Below are 24381 nucleotides of genomic sequence, written 5' to 3' on the forward strand. Positions count from 1 at the left end.
TAGCGTTACGATGAATACAATCTTATGAGGGCTATGTGTATTTTGTAAAAGGCCTCTCTGTAATACCATTAAGGAGCTTGAAAAGGATGCCGCAGATCCTGTGATCTTCCCTTTCCACTAGTCTGCTTGCTTCCTGGAACAACATTGAGCATGAGAGCTGCCAGCTTAGCTGTCTATCCTTGTTTTGTGTTAGTTGCAACTGAAAAAGGTACAAACCCTTTTAACGCCTTGACTTGGGTTGGCCCAGTATGAGAACCCCTCCCCTACATACACACACAAGCAAAATCCCCACTCTATTCTCTCCTGTTTGGTAAAATGGGAGCAGGCCAACTGGAAAACCAATTGAATCATCTGACTGAGAACTATTGAAGCAAATGTGTATGCCATTGGCCTTTTGCTTAAATGGGCCCTCCCGTGGTGAACGTTAAACCAGTTAGTGAGGATGAAGCTTTGATTAACTTCCCCTACTGGTTTTCCTTTGTTCTGTCTTTTTTCTACGCAGAGGAAGATTGTTAGTTGACATGTCTAACTTTGTTTGTCTTACTAATATTTGAGGATATCAAAACAATTTTTTCATGCCTTATAGCCTGTTCCACTGAGTTAAATGAGACCTACACCGAGGTAAGTGTGCAAAGAATTGCACCAATAAGGAGAATAGTAATTGTTATGGAATCCTTCCCAAAGTACTATACAGCATATACTATTGTTATCAGGAAGTCTCACACACACACACGCACACACACGTGCACACACACACACACAGAGCCATGGTATGCTCAGGTGTAGCTATGAAAAGGGGGGAAATGGAGCTTACTATAAGGATCATTTCATTTTTGGTAGCTAACAATGTTGTCAATTTTTTTTAACAAAAAAACATTCTTGCATGCATTCTGTTTTTGCTGACATGGGAAATTAATGCTAGATTCTTTTACTGCTTCATGCCTACCTCAATTTAAAAATGCTGACTCGTATAAACATCTTTTCCTCCTAGCAGTAAGTTCTAACTTCACATCATATGATGTTGCCATGGCAATTATGACAATGTCACCAATCTTTGCCTTTCTATCAACAGCAAATCAGCAAAACTGTTGAAGCAGGGTAGGAAGAATGAGCAGATGCTGTTAACTATGTCAGAGATGGAAGGAAACTCACCTAGCAAAATGTAGTTTTTGGTTACTGTTGTTAAAATAATCAGGATTAGAGGTGCCAATCACACACACACACACTAAATGCTACTTTTCCTGACCAAAATGTCATGCTTCTTACATTACTGGAGGAAAACGTAACATCTGTCTTTCATCCAGTTTCCTTGATAGACAAGATGATCAGATTCATGGCTTACCATTGAGATACAGCAACTTAACTTGTACAAGATAGTGGGAAATAATATTTGATGCATCTTTTGATGCACACAGTTCCAAATCTCCCTAAAAGCAGAATTTACTTTTCTAGTCCTCCCTAGTCCTTATCTATCATGATTTAAGCAGGGCAAGCAAAGGAGTATTTATTTGATCTATATCCTACCTTATTGTATGGCTCACACCAGCTTACAACAGCTTTTCTGAAAGTTAATGGCCCAGTCCGCCAAGAGCTCACAATCATAGCTTAGTCTTGCAGCTAAACATGCAATTTTGTACAAGTGATAGAAGTCTCCACTAACTGTGCATTCCACTAAGGAACTACAATTGTTCCTTCCACTAAGGTTTACAAAAAGGCACCACTGGGCTAAGTACCCCTACATGCTTTCTCCTTGGATGTCAAGCCCAGCATTCACCTGGGTGGATAAGCTCAGTTAATCTAAGAAAACATGCGTTTCCAATATGGTATAGCTCAATATGCCAGTGTTCATCGGTCTGACTTTGGGAAATACCCAAGTCATGTTTGCAAAATCCAAAGACTTCCTGACTTGCTGCTAGACTAAATCTCCATCAGGGACTAACTGGCAAGAATCAGGTAAACCAATACATCTGAACTCTTTAGAGACCTCCTTTCACTGCTCCATCTTATGGACAAGCTACAGTAGTTATCTAAGTTGCCAGCACAGGTTTTCATCTTCCCAGGACATCTGAACTTCGAACATCCCAAAACATAAAAATGTACCTTTCTTAGCTTTCCATAGTCAATGAGTTCTGGGCGATGTCTGTGAATCAAGGCACAGAAACCAAGGCCGTCCTTCCAGCTGTGAGAGAGATGGGACACTATTAATTACATTCATCCAGGAATAGCAAAGCCACAACTCGATGAGAATACATCTAGAATCAGCAGTATTCCTCATGCAGACCATGGGCCACATGGAATGCAATTGTCCTAGAATTATTATATTTAGGTTTCATTTGCTTTTTGTTCAGTACTCAGTAAGTATGTGAACATGTGTGTGTTCCACCTGTTTCAGTTCAAGTTCTTCCACAATGCCAACTACAAAACTTTCAGTAAGAAAAGTTCTAAGAATAGTGGTGTCAAATGAGACTGAAGAATAACAGTTTTCTGAGAAGGACTAGTGTGGAATACCAACCCTACAATTTAGGATGGTATTTAATGCTAATCCTACTCAGGGTAGATCTATTGAAGTTAATAGACAAGGCTACATTATGTTCATTCATTTCAGTAGGTCTATTCTGAGTAGGACTTAGCTGAATGCAACCCAAAAAATGTATCTCTTTCACTGTTCGCTATTGGATTGCCCTGGTAAATGAGTTTTAATATGCATTTTCTCACTGTTTGACAGACTTGGAAAAATAATCACATGAGTTTATTTAAAATATCAGGGGCAAGGTGATATATTATATGCAGTATCTAACACAACATGCCATCTCTTGCCTTCACACAGAACTTAACGGAACTTATGAGGAGAGGAAATAACAACCACAGAACCTCTTTATGAGCTTCAAAATGTAACTGCTCTCTTTGCTCTTGCCCCTTATGAATTTTTGGCAGGTTGATATTGATCATTTGCGTTACAATGGCTCAAAAGGAGAGAGAGGGAAAGGAAGCACAAATATGAGCATCTGCTTCTCATGGAGAAGGTCCCAGGTTCAATCCCCAGAATTTTCAGTTAGGGCTGGCAATGTCATCATCTGGACAGCTGCTGTCAGTTGGTGTGGACAATATTGAACTAGATGGACCAACACTGAACTAGATGGATGCTGCCCTGGGCTCCTGCTGGGAGAAACAGCAGGACAGAAATCTAATGAATGAATGAATGATTTGGTATAAGGCACATTCTTATTTATTTATTACATTTATATACCGCCCCATAGCCGAAGCTCTCTGGTCATTTTTCAGCAATTCTAATGTTCCAGAATCTCTGTCACTGAGAAAATATATTGTTAAAACATCAATATATTTTGAAATTCAGCCTTTAAAGATTTACATATACAAAAATATGTATAGAAAAAAGGCTCTCAGAGTGATGGAAATGTTCAGTCACATATAACTGCACTGTGTGCAATCAGGAAACAGCCCAGTACAAATCAAGTTTGTACATCAAGTAGAGGGTGCTTCTTTACCCCTGCTAATGACAGGCAAAAGGGGACCCCTCCACCTGATGAAAACACAAGAACAGGATTACATTATCTCCATATCTTTATATAGCCCCAACTAGGGAATTCTAGAATTCTGCCCAATTTGATATTAAGAACTATAATTTTATTGATATTTCCTTTCATTTATTGATATTTCCTTTCATTTATTGATATTTCCTTTCAAAATATTGATAATTCCTTTCAAAATTATCAATATTTCTTTTAAAGAATCAATATTAATATTTTTTGCAAGGGAAACAACAGATAAGTAAAAGCATTTCAAATTGATACTAGCCTATTAGGTCAACAGAATGCTTTTGAACTGGCACCGGCTGACAGATCCCATCCCTAGGCCCAACACTACAGCATTTGGACACTTATATTCCCAGCTTCCTAAGGCATCATTTAGCTGAAACTACACTTAACAATTATGGTTCCTCATTTGAATGTGGTTTAAGATCCTGGTAGTAAAGTGGCATTAAGCCAGTTCTTTGTTTCAGACATTGATGATTGGTGCATCAATGAAGGAATGAGATGTGATGGAGGGGCAGGGAGGTGGTACATGGGGTGACACTCATTCCTGGCTTGCTAAACTATGGTTTAGGATGCTGGGTATGTATGTCTGAACTGGGCCTGTACATGGTTGTATCCACAAACCTGGAAGTACAAAATAAACGCAGCACAAGCATTTTAATTTACATCAGACATGAGGATAATAAAGACATTATTGTGTGCCAAATACAGTGTGGTAAGAAGCCTTCAGCCAATCTCAGTCCTTTTACCCTGAGCTGGTACGGTGGCTTTCAGAGTACAATTGCCCCCCCCAATAGACTGCAATGGTAAGTCTGCTGTAAATGTTCTTAACTTTGTTGTTAAAAACAGTTGAGCTAAGCACCAAGCAGCACCCAAACCCTCTAGAACATGCAAGATTACAAGCCACAGGCTGCTGCCATTCACCTTTACATTACCTAATATGGAAATTTTGGATGTTCACATTTTTGTATGGGGCTGTCTTCCTCTGACACCATAACAAAAGCCCTTCTTTAGCAGATGTCTCTAGGGAGCAAAAGACAAAAGTATTAGCCAACCTTTGTGACAATGTTTAGAGTTACACAGGCTTCAACTGATATATCAAAATTCAAGACAGTCTTGTCAAAATAAATAAGTGTGGTGACCTGATCCTCCCCACTCCCATCTCTCTTCTGCAATAGTGGAGTTGCATGTGTGGTCTGTATATATCCAACTAAGGTCTACTCAGTGCAGACCCAATGAAATCTATGGACATGACTTATGGGAGGGATATGTATCGACACAAAAAGAAAGGAATTTTTTTTTTAAGTTGTAGGCCTATGGCAATATAATTCTCTCAGTTGTTCTCTGGAATCCTTTGAGCACAACTCATCACTTCACATTTCTGCCTGTTGGACCAGTCAAGATGATCTTCCAGATCAGGGAAATGGTCTGTAGTGTCTTTAAATAAATAAACTTGCAGGTCTGTACTTTGGAGTCAGCAATCCTATTTGGAGTCAGCAATCCTATGTGGCAAGTCATCAGAACTCAAGGGGATTCCAGAATCTAGAAGTCCCTGATCCCAAAATTTTGTCTTTGTAAATATAGTCAGCATGTTTTGATTGTGCTAGCACCATTAAGCAAGTAGAAACATCAACTGCTGTTTCCTGGATCATGCGCTGGGAGCAACATTTTCCCTCAGTATATGACAGTCAGTGATGCTGACCTACATGTGGGTCTCACATAATTTGATTTAGGAAATATGTAACATGCAAAATATCCCACAAGTACTTTGTGAGGGATGAGGGCACATTGGGATGTACCTTCCACTGAGATATCCTGAATGGCAAAACGGAGAATGATAGTCCAGATCATTCCAAGGGTCATTTTTGCATTCCCATCAACAATTTCTGCAAAAGAGTAAAATCAATAGTTGAACGACTAAAAGTAACATCAGCAGATATTTTAAGATAATGTACTATTAATCCAGCAGAAGAACGAATCACTTGCTACTTTATTTGAGATATATCCCGCCCTTCCTTCCAGTAGGAGCACAGCGTGGCAAACAAAAGCACTAAAAACACTTTAAAACATCATAAAAACAGACTTTAAAATATATTACAACAAAACATCTATAAAAATTTTTTTTTAAAAACTTTAAAAACATCTCTTTGTAAAAAAAAGGAAAAAGGTTTAAAAACATATTAAAAAGCAATTCCAACACAGACGCTTGAAAGATTCTTAAGCTTGAAAGATTCTCTGGAACTTTGGAAGACCAAGCACAAGTGTGCCTTTTTCAGAATTAGGTAAAGCAAGTGGGACATGCAACAAAATGACAGCTCAGTTCCAGGATTCCAGCCACTTCACCCAAATCTGACTTATTTATTTATTACATCTGTATACTGCCCCATAGCCGAAACTCTCTTCCCATCAGGTTTCCACTGCCCCCATCCACCCCCCAAAAGAGTCAGTGAACATTCTGGGATTTTAAAAAAGCAAACAAACTCATAAGGGTTTTTTCCCCCCAGAGTTTTTTTGTACTGTAAATATTGGGGTTTCCCCAAGTCTGCTAATACCTCCCTCTGTTTTGTGAATATTTCTATTTATATTTTTATAATACAAACAAATAAACCAGTAAAACAAATAACCAGTAAAAAGATCACAAACAGAAGTATACAAAAGTCCAAAACTGAGTCTGTCCTTTGGTAGATTCATTTTGTTAATTGATTGAGTCCTTTCACAAAGGGCCACAAAGAGTTTTGGAGTTGATTGCGAGGTATTTATGAAAGAAATGAAGATAAACCACACCACTTCAAAGTCACTTTTTTGTCCTCTGGCAATTTTTAGACTATCAATGAGTTTTTCTGCCAGTGCCGCTTGCCAGACATTGTGACACCACCTGTGAAGAGTTAGTCCAGTTCCAGTTTTCCAGTGTTCATGTATTAATTGTCTTGCTGCTACCATAAAGTGTATTGTTAAGTCTTTATGAAGCAAATTCACATTGTCACCATCAAATATAGCCAATCAGACTAAATTAGGGAGTAGCTGTAATATGTTTACTTTTAATTCAGCAAAAACTTTGGATTCTGGGACAATCCTACCAAAGATGCAGAAAGGTATCAAGTGTGTCACATCCTCTCTAACATTTGTTACTTAGAGATTTACTTACGTTTCTTAATTTTAATTGGTGTAATACTTCCCTGAATGGTGCTGTTTTGGTTACTAGCATTAGGAGATTGCTCTCAGTGGGTCCTGCAACAAGATGTTGCAGTGTGACCTTCTTATGTTTAGAGATCCAGCCATTCCAGCCCATTCCTCCTTCCATTCTTACCCCAACAGTCAGTCAGCATTCCATGCCCACTGCTCAATCCTCACTGGGCTATTGTGGGTTCCTTCTTTCTCTCCCCACCCCACCCCAAAGATTTAGAAATATTTTCATGAACTACTGCAAGCCTTGAGGTCCCCCAGAGTCCACTTATACCTTCCTTCTGTTTATGGGTGAGGCCATTTTAGTTGCACTGGGACAGGCACAGGGAGAATTGAGGTCACTATTGGTATATGATGGCAATAAAACAAAAATATTATTTTGGGCAAGTGTAGCCTGGGCACCAACAATTCAAAGAGTGCCTGCACATTTACAAGACAACTGGTGCCAGGAATGTGATGCAAATTAAACCACAGAGGGATGATGTGTTGCACTGAAGTTACAAACAGTAACGAATACCCGCTTTGTCATCAAGATCTGCAATCATTAAGCAGGAAGAAAAACATCACAGGGTTCAACTGTATATTATCTGTTTTGTTGCAATTTGGTTTCTTTGTTCTAATGTCCATTTGCATCTTCTCCCCGGTTCATGACATATTAAGTGTTTCCTGTTCTCACAGCGTGAACTGCCGGAAAGACCTTCTATGGTTATTATTCTTCATATGAGGATTTTTATCATTTCACAATTAAAAAAAAATGCTGGATGTTAATTGATGCCATGCAGTGCCTCTGCACATAATTACACTTAACAGGTAGTTCAGCAGCTACTACTAATGAAGTCATCACTGCCTGGGAAAAGCCTTCTGAGGATACTGGGGTTGGGGAAGAGAGAGAGAAAAAGGTTGTGTCCGCTCTCTTCCTCAACCTGCCACTCAGGGATTCCAGTTAAGCTCCTGCTCTTTTCAATAAGCTTAAGACACCACCCAATAAGCTACTGTCTGTTAGAGGTGCTCCCCAATCAATCAATCAAAGTTTATTTGCAGTCAAAGACCCATTCAAATAAAATAGCTAAAATGAACTACATTTGTATATACAAAGAGAAATAAAATGGGTTAGGATACTATACATTACTTGGAGATTGATCATCGCATAAGAACGAAATAGCAATGTGGTTAAATTCTCTAGTTTTTAAATTATACACAGAAGGATAAGTATTTGATATTACAGCAAATAAAATTCATCAAAGAAAAGACAATATTCCAAAAACTTTATAGACATAATATAATTGTAATAATTTTGATCGTTTAAGCTGAGCTACATACACATATTTTGCTACTGCTCTCATGTGTTGTTCATTTTTGCCACTTAGGAGATAGGTAATAAGCTCACCAGGAGAATTGTTAGAGTACTTTGCTGTAATTGGGGAAATGAATTTATGTCGATCCTGTATATATAGCGGGCAAGCTAAAAAGACATGGGAAAGAGTTTCCGGTACTCCCTCGTTACATAAGCAGCAACGCTCCTTATTTGCTCCCCAAATTACCAGTCATAGCGGGCATAAACCATTTTAGCCGTATGATGAAACTTAGTACTCAATTTTAGCAAAAATTTTCTAGATTGCAACCCTTTCTTTTCCAATACAAATTAAAGTGATTCCAGAAGAAAAACAAAACAAACACAAAAGTATTCCCCATCCTTCAGAATGTTCAAGACACTAATTTGCTGGAGCAGATATTTTAATCTTGCCTCAGAAACAAATATCCATATATACTTGAAGCATCTCTTCTTTATTAATAGCCACAGGCTGCTTTTTACAGCATTATTAGGAAGCAAAGATTCTCAGTGAAATCCATATTCAGTGAGGAAGGCAGAGCTGTTTAAAAAACCAGAACAGATGAGGCTTTGCAGTCAGTAACAGGAGACAAAAAATGTTGTGCATAAGTGAGTATGTTTCCATCCCATTGCGTTTGTTACAACTATTCTCTGCTAACAGGATATGCAAATAAGGATAGCATTTCCATATCTTTGGTGGCCAGTTGGAAGAGCAACAAATATGGAATATTTTAGAATGAAACCTGGTGGTTGGAAAGAACAAGATCCTGAAATGCCACTACATTCCCAACCCGGTAATCTTAACCCTTGCGAGTGTAGATTAGTTTCCTTCCTCTATTCTAGATTCAAATGATAACCTGAAAACCCACTGTTAGGAACTATATTACTTCTTGGCACTTTGCATGTACTTTCAGAGACAGTTCAACCACTTGCTACCCTGGAGAAAGGGGGTTGATTCTACAAATACAGATGCCAGGACGAAATGGTGGGTAAGGAAGCACAGTTTTACAAGAGCTCACTACTGTTGTTTTATGATTCATGTCCAACAGCCATTCAACATCCTTTGCACATTTAAACTACAGTGTATGAATCCCACTCTTAAGCCTAAAGGAAGAAAAAAATGTGATGTATATACCTCTTACTCTAAGGGACAGAAGACCAAAAATATGCCTATCAAATTGCCTACTCTACGTGTTTTAAAATGAATTGCACTACTGAAACGTTTTCACATAGTACATTCTGTTTCAGCTCTCAAATTCTGAAGAGGCACATTCAAAGGTAATACAAACTCTGGCTATCCCAGCATTTTTCTTACACAGTTAGAAGGCACAAGGGCACTAAAAACCAAAGGCTTAGGTAAGGCAAAATATCTGGCAGCTTCATCCCACTGGTGTCAATGGGACAAGGATTTCTCGGAATTCATCCTATAGGGCTGGTGCGGCTGCTGCCCCAGCACTTCCACTGGTGCAATCTCCTTTCGCCCAGTCACATGGGTACGTTTGTACTGAGTCCATTCACTTGTCCAACCTCCACCATGCCCCCCTTCACTTGTATCAAAACCTATGCAGGGCCTTTTTCAGCTCAAGCCAGTACTGTTGTTTTGCCCTAGTTCTCTGCTGCTGCAAGACAGCAAGATGACTCTCAATGGTGCATGAGCACAGCCTTCACCAACTTGGGAGTTGCAGTCCAAAACATTTGGAGGGCACCAGGTTGATGAAGGCTTCATTAGCACAAGACCATGATACCTAGCCTTATTTCACCCATTGCCTTGCACACAGTAACATTCCACAGCATTAGGATGTTAAGTACCCAGTGGTTCCTTTAATAATAATAATAATAATAATAATAATAATAATAATAATAATAATAATAATAATAATAATAATAATAATTTAATTTATGTGTCGCCTATCTGGCCAATGGCCACTCTAGGCGACGTACAAATCAGTTGCAGTAAATGCAGCACAATAAAATACACATAAAATACAATATAACAAGGAAACTATAAATAGGAATGATAACAGTTCAGAGTAATAGGCAATTAGTCCTGAAAATTAAAATTAAATGGTGCATGGATTGCAGATGAAATAAAGAGCTTCATTCTAGCCTGAGGACTATAAGAAACATGAAAGGTAGCCTGAAAACATTATAAATAAGCTTATGTAAGCTAGAACATATGTTTGTTTTGGCTTTGGCTTTAAATGATTGAGATATATATGCTTTTAATGCTGCAAACCACAGGTCTCTTCTATCTAATAACAGCCAGCCAAGCTTGCATGTTTACATTGCTCCCTATGCTGAAGTGGTAAGAGGCTTTGATCAGCCAAAACTGTTATGTTACTGTAACCTAAAAGCTTAATTTTCTCCTTGCTTACATAGCTGGGTTTCAGAGTTACACCATTGAAGCAGGGCTCAAGAGTTTGAAAAGATGTTAGCTTTTTTATATGTTAGAAATGCAGTAATGGGAAAATGAAAATGCTATCTTTACTTGTCTCAATAGTATGTAACTCTACACTGCAAACTATTTAATAATCAAATGTGGACTTCTGGTGTGCAGCTCATCAGAATCCAGGAAGGATGAAAAGCTCATTGACTGATGGAAAATGGTTTGCAAACTACACAAGGGAACAGCTTCCTTTTACCCATTTTGTACAGGGACTTTGGTTATATCAGTATAATTTCATCATAGCCACTTCTAATTCTCAGTGGCTGTTTCTCATACTTGTTCTTTTTCACCACATAGAAAGCCATTTTGATGATGCCATTACAGGATCAATTCTGTATGTCTGTTTTCTCAAACCTGTGATGTTACAGTTGCTATTTGGTGGAGATTTTGGGTCCAAGATTATGTACCAGAGCTTGGAAAAGTTACTTTTTTGAACTACAACTCCCATCAGCCCAATACAGTGGCCATGCTAGCTGGGGCTGATGGGAGTTGTAGTTCAAAAAAGTAACTTTTCCAAGCTCTGTTATATACAACAACATGGTACAGCTTTGACAAAAAACCCTGCTGTTAAGGTTGATTAAAAAAACCCACCCAAACACAGAACTTCTGTACTAACCCAAGATGATTTTCTCATTAAACACTACCTGCCTGATGTGGCTTTTCCTGCCTGAGCCACATTAAATACATTCTGCCTGCCTCATTAATTTTTATTTTCTTGTTTACAACAGTGACAGCTTTTTAAAGTCTTAATTTAAGACCCTTTAAAATTCATAGTCTGGAAAAGTTTAAAAGCCTTTCCGTTGGGCAGTCATTGTACCAGAAAGCTGTCAGTCAACCCCAGATGCCCACTAAAATGCTGTGATACAATCTTGATACAAAATGAAATGCCTACAAAGAGGGGGGCGGCAGGTAGGAAACAGGAATCCGCACACTAAGCATGCATTTATTCTTACATGAACATTTTAGATTCTTTCTTTTCTATATGTTTGAGTTGGAAGAAACAAACCATATTCATGAAACACATAGGTACAGCCCACCCTCCTGCTATATTTCATGCTAAAATTAAGAAATAATGTACAAACTCTCCAAATACAGATATACCAAACCTCTATCTTAACCTTAAAGTACCCCTTATTCGTACACACACCCTATTTCTGTTCCCATGTTCTTATTCCTACCCATTGGCCATTCCACAGAGATCAGTGACCTCCCCTCCCCCAGCTTGTAATCATACATATCATTAATGCTTCCATCTGAGTTTCACTTTTGGAAAGCCACATGATATATATCTATGCCAACTTCCAGATGCAAGAATGGAGCTTTCATTCACTATGTTCTTGAATCAGTGGATTATGGCAAAATGTGAACAATGCCTCTTTTGAAATGGACAGGGGAATACTACTAAGTTCTCCCTCTCTCCTCTCCTTCTCCCTGCCTTCCTAGCCTACAACTCAAGAATAGCCAGGCATAATAATTCTCTAGGAAGTGTATGAAAGCATCAGAAGGAGCTGGACAACACACCTCTATCTGAAGCATTACAAGGATAATTTATAGGCAAACCAGACTCTCATACCCATGTTCTGCAGGTTTCTAGCTCTCATAAACCACAGAGGGAAAATTTCAATAAATACATGCGGTAAATAAATAAAATCACACAGGGATTCAAAATACAAGATTTACAGGTAGTGTACTGTATCAAATATTTAGTGCACTTTTATTCCATGCCCTTCTGTACTCTGGTAGAATCTACTTGTTGGAGAGCCAGTAGAACCCAGGCTTGCAAGTGGACTCAGTATGTAATATCATTAACTGCAGTCCCCTGCAAGATTCAGAATCTTTGCTTGCTAACCATGTGTGTTGAACTGCCAGGATTCCACAAAAAGTACCACCACAGAAGTGAACCATCACCTTGCAGTGGAAAAGTGGGCCAGTTCCTGTAATCATATTGGTAGTATTAGGACTCACTGATATGATCCCACTGGAGTTGGTTGCTGCTTACCTTCTGCTCCAATGGATACCAGCTTGACTCCTTTGCTAGCAATGAAATCCAGGGCTTTGTTCACATTTGAGATTTTGTGCACTCGCATTTTGCCTCTTTCTGGTTTAGCCAAACGTTCACCTAGTCAGACAGAAAAGAGAAAATGTGCCACTTTTTCAATGAACTTTTTCATTCCATATCAGTAAACAGCTTCTATACAAATGAAATAACAGAGTCTACCTTGGAAAACCTTCAGTTTATCTTTCATTGCAAAACCACTACAGCAATCTACAGGGATATGTTCAGATTTGAGATGTTATGCACTCCAAGACTGTACCATTTCAGAGATGGTACATCTGAATACTTCTCCAGAACAACCCCCCCATAGGAAACTGGCACATCAATGAAAGCACCAGGCTAAAATCTTCATTCTGACACAACAGCATTCCACAAGTGAGGAGTATTTCAGAAAGTGAATAGTTAAATATGCAACCAGCAGACTAGCACTCTCAAGTGGTATAATTCCAGGAGGACTGTATCACATATCTTCCCCTAATGCAGGCTTGGCTAATCTGTAGCCCTCCAGAAGTTGCTGGACTGCAATTCCCATCATTCCTGACATTGGTCATGCTGGCTGGGGCTGATGCAAGTTGGGAAGCTCGGAGGATGGCAACAAGAGAGAAGGCCTTCTCAGTGGTGGCCCCCAAATTATGGAATGATCTCCCTGATGAGGTGCTCCTGGCGCCAACACTGTTATCTTTTTGGTGCCAGGTCAAGACTTTCCTCTTCTCCCAGGCATTTTAGCATGTGTTTTAAATTGTTTTTAAAAAATTTAAATTGTGTTTTTAAATTGTTTTTTGTGTTTTAAAATTTATATATTTGTTTTTAATGTTTTTAATTGCTGTAAACTGCCCAGAGATCTTCGGCTATGGGGCAGTATATAAATGTAATAAATAAATAAACCACAGGTTAGTGACCACTGCCCTAATATGGAGATTATAATTATACTTCAAAAGTAGCAAAGTATTATTTTCCAGTAAAAAAATAAAGGTCTACGTCTCTTGTGCTGGATAGGTATAGCAACCCAGCCAAAACAAAACCAAGTGCTTCAAATGTTGCACTCAGTTGTCTTCATGCTGATAGTATGTGCATACTTTTAACTAAATGCAGAAGTGTAGCGGTTAACACAGGTATATCACAATACAGAGGGTTGCTTCCCACAGGACTTTTTGTATGAAGTGTATGTGTATATTACCAACACCACCTTTAAAAATAGCAGACAAATGTATGTCTCAAGACAAGAAGCCTTCAGTAAAAATGCTGTAGCATGGTATGAATGAAAGCTTATTTTTTGGAGCAGGGGTGGTGGTCCAATACATCAGACCCACTTGTGTTGCAAAAGATTCTTGCTTTCCTGCTGTTACTTACCCTTTCATTTTAAAACACTGTGTGCCCAGACTTTATACTTAGCATTTACTTTGAACTCCAGCCAAAACCAACGAAAACTGAAGTTGAGAGAGACAGAACAACAGCCCTATTTTCCTCTGACAAGAACCTATTGACTCTCCTTCTGTGGTCATGGCATTTTTCACCACACGATGCCACAACAAAGTGGGCACTTGTCCGACACTTTCAAAAGGGATCACTGACACTTGCGAAGGGGCTGTGTATGATTCTGTATTGCTAAATGGAACAGAAGGGGTTTCCAAGCTGAGTTTTTTTCCCTACAGGAAAAGGGGAGTCATTGAAGAGATCAAGAATGCCATGGACCCAGCAATATGATTTAACACGCCACAGCGCCAAACACGCAGCAAGGGACTTTCCATGCTGGCTGGGTTCAGTGTGCAGACTCTCAAAAAGACTGCACATTAAAAAAAAAAGTACAGAAAGAAAGATGAAGAGACAAGAATGCGACCCTCAAGAAGTGTGTGTTGGGCAGGCAAATGCCATTGACATTTAAACTGAAAGCACCCAGGCATTCTCTCTTCAGTCATTTGCCCTCCTCCTATCATGGCCTGTACATGGCTTCCTCTCGGCTTCCTTTCCTTCCCTATGCATGAGTGAGCAGTTCACTAACAGGATAAACAAGACAAAATAAATAATGCTAGGGACTCAACTCAGCTGGTTTCTGGCAAGCTTAAAGGAAAGCCACGGGTCACGGATTCCCTGTTCAGCACCTCACTTCAAAACTCGGCATCATTTTGAACCCTGAACCATGTGTATCAGCATGGGAAGGAGAATCATTCTCTGCTTCCCCAAGGATATAAACAAGGAAATGAGCAAACACACCTGGGAAGCCCTATAGGACTATAAACCAAACTTTGCACAGGAGGTTCCCTAAGGAAACCCTAAGGGGTGTTACAAGCACCTCTCATTTGTGTGTTCGTGTGTAAGCAGTGCTGACATACACATCATACTTGGCCAGTGGGTGCAACATGGAGAAATGCAACTTGTTTGAGCATGCTGCTTAACGCCAATTAATGGCACTGGATATGAGTTGATCCCCATCTTTTGTATCTTTGAGGTGATCCCCTCCTTTGATTTCAAACTATGCTGTAGGTCAGGGGTGAGGAACTTCTGGCCTGCGGACCAACTGTGACCCCCAGGCCCCCCCATTTGGCCCCCCAAGGCTGTTGTGGGGAAACCACGCCCACTCATCCTACACCTGTTATCAGAAGAAAGCCTGCATTTTAAATTGCAGGCTTCAACTCCCGCAAGGGATTTTAACACATGGCTGGGACAACCCACCAGTCAGTCATGCCACATCATTATCATGCCATGTGATTGACAGCTGAATGACCCCTGCTCACCTGTCAAATATGGCCTGCGAGACTGTTACTGATAACGACCTGGCCCGTGGAGCCAAAAAGGTTTCCCACTCCTGCTCTAGCCCCATGAGGGATGCTGGTACATATGATGGCCACATTTGCTTTTTTCTTGTGTACTTTTATGAAAGCTTGAGCTGTTGGTTTCTGTATGTCAGCAGACTGGCTAGACTGGGGAAATGCCCAAAGCATTTAACCCTCCTATAATGACTGTCTTACCTGATATAACTTCCAGCAATAACATAAGTTTAAGGCCATCCCTGAAATCTTCTTCTATGTTCTCAATCTGTGTGCCAGCCTTGCGGAGGTGAGAGTTACACCAGGCTGTAAATGTCTGAAAGGAAGAAGAAAAGGGAATAATTCATCTCTGAAGAGAAGATACAGAGCTGCTGAAAAGAAACCCATAACACTGCAAAAGCACCCATGCTGTGGTTTACTGAGTTAGTGTCAGGAAACAATTATATCTAAAGTTCTACAGGGCAGAAAAGTCCTGGAAATGAAACCACCAGCTTTGGGGGGGGGGAGCAGGGGAGGCTATTTTATGTACATGAGTGAGAATGAGTGCTTGCAAGGAAAGACTCTCAAGGCCTGGTAACCTCCAGGATGGATTATTGTAATATGCTCTATGTGGGGCTGCCCTTGAGGTTGGTCCGGAAGCTACAGATGGTGCAAAATGCAGTGGCAAGTCTGCTCACTGGGGCTGGGTATTGTCAGCATGTCACCCCGCTGCTGAAAGAATTGCACTGGCTGCCCATTTGCTACCGGGCCAAGTTCAAGGTTCTAGTTTTGGTGTACAAAGCCTTATACAGCTTGGGACCAGGATACATGAAAGACCATCTTATCCCTTATATACCCAGTCAATCACTGCGCTCTGTAGGTGAGGGCCTCTTGCAGATACCATCTTATCAGGTCCGTTCTGCACAACATAGGAAACAGACCTTTAGCGTGGCGGCACCTGCCCTGTGGAATTCCCTCCCCTTAAATATTAGACAGGTGCCATCCCTGTTATCTTTTTGGTGCCTATTGAAGACCTTCCTCTTTCAACAAGCCTTTTAAGTTGAGACCTTATCCCAGTCTGCCTCTGTGTTGGAATTACTTTTTAATATGTTCTTAAACCTTATTTTTAAAAATGTTTTTAATCTTAGATGATGTTTTGAAAGCTTTTCTAAGAAATGTTTTTAAAGATGTTTTGTTTTAATGTGTTTTAAAGTTGTTTTTATGATGTTTTAAAGTTTTTAGTGCTTTTGTTTGCCGCCCTGGGCTCCTGCTGGGAGGAAGGGCAGGATATAAATCAAATACAGTAGGGCCCCGCTTTACAGCGCTTTGGTTTACAGCGCTTTGCGGCGGTTTTCAGGCATCGCACACCATTCTATTCAATGAGTTCCGCTTTTCAGCAGTTTTTGTTTTTCAGCGGGGGTCCCGAACGTAACCTGCCATATGAGTGGGGCCCTACTGTAATAAATAGACAGACAGACAGATAAAGGCAATTTTCCCCAATGCAGCCTGAATGCACTCTACAGGTTCAAATGCAACAGGCTTCCTACAGTTTTCCAACAGGCTTCTAAAGACAGAACACACTCATTTGTCCAGGACAAAACTAGGATTCATTTAAGCTAGGATTGCCAAGTACTGATTCAAATAAAGCCTTTGACGCCTTAAAGTGGATGAATGGCAGGGAGATGGCTTTTGCCCTCATGCTGCTTCCAGGGAGGCCATACTTGATCCACTCCATGCTGTGCTGCTTTCAAGGATTCAGGAGCTCTGTTATGGATATTATTCACACTGGATTTGTAGCCATGACTGTTGCCCCACTTACCCTATTGCCCCAACTTATTAGGGAAGAACAACTGCTTGGTTTGAATAGGGCTTTCCTGTGTGGTTTTCAGAGGGGGTCAGGGTTGCGTTGCTCCATTCCCCTTTCTGATGCCAGTGTTGGATTAGTGTCCCAAACCACAGATTGCATGCACGTGAATCTATTTTTTAAAATTTATATCCTGCCCTTCCCCCCAAAGGAGCACGAAAATGGCCTCCCCCGATCTTTTCCCACCGTCAATTAAAGGAAGGAAAATTCCGGCCCTCCTCTATGCAGATGATCTAGTCCTGCTGTCCCTAAACAAGATAGGCCTTAGACACATGCTCCTCAGCCTTCAAGATTATAGCGATACCCAACTCCTACAAATAAATTACTCTAAATCTAAAATAATGGTCTGCGGAAAAAATAGCAGATCTAAAACTACCTGGCAACTAAATGGCCATATTATAGAACAGGTGCATACCTTTAAATATCTGGGTATCCATATTAGTAACACCTTGGCCTGGTCTCCCCATTTGGCGTACATTAAATTACAAGCACTTAGGGCCCTTGGACAATTGAAGAATTTTTTTTATACAAGGGGAGGACAACTGGTAAGACCAATGCTTAAACTTTATACAGCAAAAATCCTCCCGTCAATTATGTACGGATCCGAGATCTGGGGTCCCTCTTTGCGTTCAGCTCTTGAGCCTATTCAAAACTCCTTTTTTAAGCAAATTCTGGGATTGCCTAAAGGAACCCCTGCAGCACACTTGAGAGTTGAACTGAATTATCCTTCCCTAGCGGCAAGGATAGATCTGGCGTTTTTACGCTATTGGCAGAAACTTTCAATAGCCAGTCCATGTTCCCTTGTCAAGCTCAGAGCTTGGAAGATTACTTTTAAAAAGTAATAAATTACAGTTACAGTTGCATGCCCCCCAAAAGTAGTAATTAACGTTACAATTACAATTGCTCTGAAAGTAACTGATTACTTTACTTTTCCTCCAAAGTAATCGCTACAATTACATTTCAGTTACTTTAAAAAACGCCTACAAGGTGCTGGCCTTGGCTGCTGCACATCTAAGTAGCCTAAAACAACATTAAAAATAAACAAACACATACAGAGGTAGTAGAATAATTATTTTTATTCATAAAATAGCAATGGTGGTCTCTCCGCTGGTAAGGGTGGTAGGGAGGGGCTAAGGACACTGCTCAGATCTTTGCACGTCAAACCAAGTGCCTCACTCAGCCAGCCAGCATAATCTCTCTCACTTAACCACCTCCCAGACCCTGCCCTGCCACCAACTAAGGAACACTCACTCAAGCAAATATTTCCCCCTGAGATGCAAAAAAGTTAAAACACTGCAAATGCAGCACAGTAGCCAGAGAGAGTGGGGGAGGCCAAGTGCAAACACAGTATTCTCTCTCTCTCACACACGTACGTTGTCATCTTTCACCTCCACGGTTCTTTATCTCCATTCTGCTGCTGCCTCCTTCTCCTCCTTTATCCATGTTCTTGACCTCCGGATCCTTTTCCCCTCCACTCCATTCTTCACCACCACTATCTGTTTTTTAAAATAATTGTTTTCTCCATTCCACCCCATCTCACTCTCCGCCTCCTCCCTCGTTGCCTCCTACCCATCCACAGAGCATGAGGAAAGAGCGACACTACACAGAAACCCAGTCTGAGGCACATGATTTTCATCCACAAATCAGAGGAGCAGAACACTTCCCCTGCTCCCCCCAAATAGTGCCCAAAAGTAATTCTGGAAATGTTACAATTACTCCACAAAAGTAGTAAAATTACTCCTAGTTCTATTACAATCAAAATGTAAAGGAATTACCCACTCGTTACTCAAAAAAGTAATGAATTACAAGTAATTTGTTACTTGTAACTAGTTACTTCCAAGCTCTGGTCAAGCTATGTTGGGAGGACCAGCTTGAAAACGGAGGCTGGGCGGCAAATTTTTCGGTTTTAGGCCCTACTTACCACCTAACAGTTAGCTCGTTTAGGAATCTTAATCTTAAACTACTCCGAAACCAGATTCTCGATCATGTTGCACAACAAGACAGAGCGAAAATTACCACATCACCCTTTTCTATTTGGTATCCTTCCATCAAACCTAATCACGCATGGCCCCCATATTTGGATATTTTCACGCATGGCCCCCATATTTGGATATTTTGACGAGGCCTCCTCTTCGCAGAGCTTATACTGAATTAAGATTTCAGGTCATGCCTTCAGCAAACCTATATGGTAGATATCTTGGTGTTCCTTTCGCAGACCGTCTCTGTGTATCAGGTTGTAAGGTCCCTGAAGATTTGACTCATTATATGTTAGCTTGTCCACTTTTCTGTGCCCCAAGAGCAAAATTTTTACTACCTTTGCTCCCCAGGGATAAAGATCTAAGCGGACCCCAGATAGTGGTTTTCCTATTATCATCAGATCAAACACACATAATACTCTCCATCGCCAACTTTGCTCTGGCTGCGAAGAAGCTCAGAGCCAACTATGTCAAATACTCTTAATGTAATTATTGTTTTAACTGCTACTCCAAATTTTGATTCTGAGTTTTTATCTTTTTATATTTTATGTACATAATTATCTTATGCTTTTGTAATAGCCAATGGCTATATACAGTATTAATAATAAACTAAAACCCAAAGGAGCCAAGGTTGGCATGAATGCATGCAAAGATCTATGCATGCTGTGCTATGGAACAGACAGCTAGTGCTGGGTTGGAAAACTTAGAAAATAGACATTTAGAATTTGAGAGAGAGGTAATTATTTATTATTTATTTGTTTATTGTTTTATTTATATCCCACCCTTGCTCCCAGCAGGAGCCCAGGGTGGGAAACAAAAGCACTAAAACTTTAAAGCATCATAAAAACAATCTTTAAAACCCATTAAAACAAAATATCTTTAAAAATGTTTCTTAAAAAGGTCATGGTCAAAAGGATGTGAAATACCTGCTCTTTTCCACAAAAGCAGAAGTTAGAATCTTGGCAGCAGGTCACCTGAAGTGTAATTTCAGTTGGCTTACTTGCAAGAGAAGGAATTTATCTACCTATTCCCAGTTGTTCCCTTATACCAACCAGTGATGACCAACCTCTGCATTTTGAGGGCACTCTACTCTCCACATAGCTGCCTGGGGCCTGCAACTGTGTTTTGATGCACAACCTCAGAGATGGTCAGGCTCTATGATTAAGTACTCTATAATAATTACTACCATTTAGTAGTAACGATTTCAATATAACTGAGAACACGCATTTGAGGAAGTGTCTCTTACACATGTGAATTCTGGGGAAAAATCTTTTCTTTACAAGTACAGGTGTTGGCTAATTTATTATTTCTTATTATACCTGGATTTTTAAAACAGGAGTGCTTCTGCGGGGGAGGAGGCAGATGAAAGTTGCTTTTTGCATATTTATTTATTTCTAATTTTTATATCTCATACCTTCAGTACCAGTTGGCATTCTTAGAGTGGTTCACAACCAGAAATAAAAATAAAAAATTCCAATAACATCATTTTCATCATTGGCGATCACTCGTGGCCGAGCAAGATTGTCTTCCAAGATAAGGTCTTTAACAGTGGGTCCACAAGTGACTGTGGAGGCCAATTCTGGATCCACACAGCCTCCCACAGTGAGGACATTGGTTTCCAGATGGAAGATGGTCACAATGAGGATTTCTTTGACGTGCCTTCCGCTTAGCACATTTGTCCTGTTCGCCCTGTATTCGTGCTTCTTCAAAGTCCACAACACCTTTGATAATAGCTGACCTCTGTGACGTCCTTCCCCAGCACCACCTGTGAAACTCTCACTTTGTGGCTACCAGCAGACAGGAACGTCAGGTTTATTCTTACTCTTTACAGCACTAGAACCGATCTCAAAAGATCCCACTGCTAGGCAGCACCACCTGACACTCTGTAACCCTTTTAGCCAATAGACTGTGCCTAGTCTCTGCCTGGCTATTCTGATACCTTGTGTCAATAGGTATAGGTAATTTGTAAACCCCCCTGCAGCCCCTTGACTCTGAAGTATACAGCCCTGGGTTTCTCTGTGGGACTGGATACACTTTCCTCCAATCCGCTGCCACCACCATTTGATACAACTGTTCAGCCTTGGTTACTTTGCTATTCCCCCTGGTATGTGTATCCCAGCTGAAGGAATCAGGCTTATGTTTAACCAAGAAAGTATTTATTTAATATTAGAAATAACAAGATTACTGAAGGAATGTTTCACAAGCGTATGGTTTCATCTATATTCTGTTATGTACTTGACTTCTTACTAATTGCCTCAGAACTCCGGCTCACTCTCAACAACAACCTCCAAACACCACCTCACAGCCACCACCTCAATTCACCACCAAACCTCCACACAGATTCAACTGTCATTCTTCCATTTATACTCCCAGCCATTCAAATGCTCAGCCAATCATTCAGCATTCTACTGCTCATGTACTCCCCCTCCTGTTTCACTCCACTTACCATATATCTTCTATATAACCAACACTTACCATATTTACAATATAAGCAGGAATATCACAACCTTCTGTATTGGCCCGTGGGCAAGCTCAGCAGCTGTATCAGCAGAATAGCTCCTGTAGGCAAAGGGGGCTGGTATTTCTCCTCCCAGCCTTAGTTCTCGTTAGTTTAGCATTCAGCGTCTAAGCATGCAGGGAGATGGGTCAAGGACGGCCATTGTGAGATCAGAGCCACTTGGAGTCTAATCTGGGGTTCCTAACAAGCGTTCGGTGTGATGCTCTGCCAAGAGAGTCTGTGTGATGCTGGGAAGGTGCCTTGTTAACCAGATAGGGTAGGCCTTGGAGCAGTTAATGCCCCGCCAGGCAATTAGAGGCTTTGCTTATCAGCTATTGTTATGCTGTATGATCTTGGGAAAGAGCCCCATCATTGAAGGGCTATGTTGGGAAAGCTATGACTTAATTATTTGTCTAATTAGTTGCTCATTATTGTGCTGTAAACATGTACCCTATAAAGGAGTCCCTGGTTGCCCAGTGCAGTGTTCAGTCTGATCCATGGTCATGCAGAGCCTGGCAGCCTGTCCCATTGTGTATTGGGCACACCTGTGGGATGAAAGTTGCTCAATAAACACTTTGTCTCCTTTTAAGTAAACCTGCATCTCAGTTTGCCTTAATCATCTCTCTGGTACCTCGGAAACCTGAATGCCCTTTGGCCAGGGCATACACCTCCATTTGGGACATTCATAGGCCAAGACTTCCCCGTTGTCGATGTTCACGTTAAACTTTTTTAGATTCACTCTAAGAGCATCTTTAAACCTCTTTTGCTGTCCACCGAATTTGTTTTCTATCCTTAAGTTGGGAGTAAAGTAGCTGCTTTGGAAGACGGTGATTAGGCATTTGAACAACATGGCCGGTCCAGTGAAGTTGATGTTGAAGGATCATTGTTTCAACACTGGTAGTCTTTGCTTCTTCCAAAACGCTAACATTAGTCCGTCTGTCTTCCCAAGTAATTTGCAGAATTTTCTGGAGGCAGTGTTGATGGAATCTTTCAAGAAGTTGGGAGTGGCGTTTATAAATGGTCCATGTTTTACAGGCATACAGCAAGGTCAGTAGTACAATGGCTTTGTAAATAAGCATTTTGGTCTCCCTGTGAATATCCCGATCCTCGAACACTCTACGCTTCATTTGGGAGAATGCGGCACTCGCAGAGCTCAGACAATGCTGAATTTCAGCATCAATGTCAGCTTTTACAGAGAGATGTCTGCTGAGATAGGGGAAGTGATCAACGTTCTCCAACGTCACACCATTAAGCTGGATTGATGGTGCTACAGAGGGACTGGTTCGCACCTGCTGATGAAGCACTTTGTTTTTTTTAATATTAAATGAGAGCCCAAGTTTCCATATGCTTCTGCGAAGACATTTAGGATAGTTTGAAGATCTTTCTCTGAATGGGCAGAGACTACATTATCATCAGCATACTGAAGTTCTACGACAGAGGTTGACATTACCTTACTTTTTGCTTTCAGCCTACTGAGATTAAAAAGCTTTCCATTTGTTTGATATATGATTTCCACACCGGTAGGAAGTTTCCCCTCAATAAGGTGTAGAATCATAGCAATGAAGATAGCAAATAAGGTAGGAACAATGACGCATCTCTGTTTTATGCCAGATCTGACTCTGAATGGATTGCTCTGAAAGCCATTGTTGTCCAAAATTGTTGCTGTCATGTTGTAATGAAGGAGTCACAAAATTTTCACAAATTTATCAGGGCATTCAGTTTTCAGAAGGATGGTCCAGAGAGCGGTTTGATTCACGGTGTCAAAGGCCTTAGTCAGATCAATAAACGCCATGTATAAAGGTTGATTCTGCTCCCGGCATTTTTCTTAAAGCTGTTGTGCAGTGAAGATCATGTCCACTGTCCCCCTGGAAGGGCGGAAACCATTCTGAGATTCAGGGAGGACTGTGATGTTCCTCTATTAGTGTATATATGGTAAGTGCTGTTTGTATAGGAGATACATGGTAAGTGGAATGAAAGAGGAGGGGGGAGTGAATGGGCAGTAGAATGCTGGATGATTGGGTGAATGTTTAAAATGGCTGACAGTATAAATGGAAGGATGTCAGGTAAATCTGGGTGGATGTGAGGTGGAAGGGGGATGTGAGGTGGAAGGGGGATGTGAGGTGGAGTGTGGACGTTAGAGGGTTGTTTGGTGGGTTTATGAGAGGAGAGTGTGGAGTTCGGATTAATACTAAGACCAGTACCTCAGGAATAGATGTAACCATATGCTTAAGTGCCTTTATAAAGTAATCTTTGTTATCTTTGTTATTTAATAAATACTTTTGGTTTGCCAAAGGCCTGATCCTTGGCTGGGGTTTCACAGACCAGAAGGGAGGGTAAGGTAAATACCAAGGCTGAAGGGTAATAAATGGTGGCAGCGGTGAAGGGAAGAATAACACCACAAGTATTCAGAGCAAACCAGAAATATATGTATCTGCATTGATACAAAGGGAGTGGGACAGCTTGAGCACGCAGTCACAGAGGTAACCTGATTGAGAGAGACTCAGGCAGAGTCTCTGGGGATACTGGTTATAGAACGTGACTGGTGGTGCTGCCTAGCAGGGGGATCTGGTGAGGTCTATGCCAGAGCGGAGAGAGAAACCATAAAAAAGGATGGTCCGGACTGGTGGAGTCCCTGGTGGTGCCTAGTGACAGGCAGTAGCCACGAGCAGGTAGTAACCTGACAGGGAGAGCCAGGGAAGGACCGTCACAAGGACATCCTCTGAGATCAGCA

General features: G+C 40.8%; 1 protein-coding gene across 6 annotated transcripts in view; it reads right to left on the minus strand.

Moving 5' to 3' along the window:
• Window positions 1-24381, minus strand: part of ACTN1 (actinin alpha 1) — a 122464-nt gene that overhangs the window by 39815 nt on the left and 58268 nt on the right. For 5 of the 6 annotated variants that reach the window (XM_061611130.1, XM_061611129.1, XM_061611125.1 and 2 more), the window contains exons 2-6: window positions 15536-15650; window positions 12513-12632; window positions 5354-5440; window positions 4490-4577; window positions 2101-2179 (exon numbers count right to left, since the gene is read on the minus strand). In XM_061611130.1, coding sequence (XP_061467114.1) covers window positions 2101-2179; window positions 4490-4577; window positions 5354-5440; window positions 12513-12632; window positions 15536-15650 — 489 coding nt within the window. The remainder of the gene's footprint in view (window positions 1-2100; window positions 2180-4489; window positions 4578-5353; window positions 5441-12512; window positions 12633-15535; window positions 15651-24381) is intronic. The other variant, XM_061611126.1, reaches the window with a different exon arrangement.

Source organism: Rhineura floridana, chromosome 2 (genome assembly GCF_030035675.1).
Source record: "Rhineura floridana isolate rRhiFlo1 chromosome 2, rRhiFlo1.hap2, whole genome shotgun sequence".
Lineage (NCBI taxonomy): Eukaryota > Metazoa > Chordata > Lepidosauria > Squamata > Rhineuridae > Rhineura > Rhineura floridana.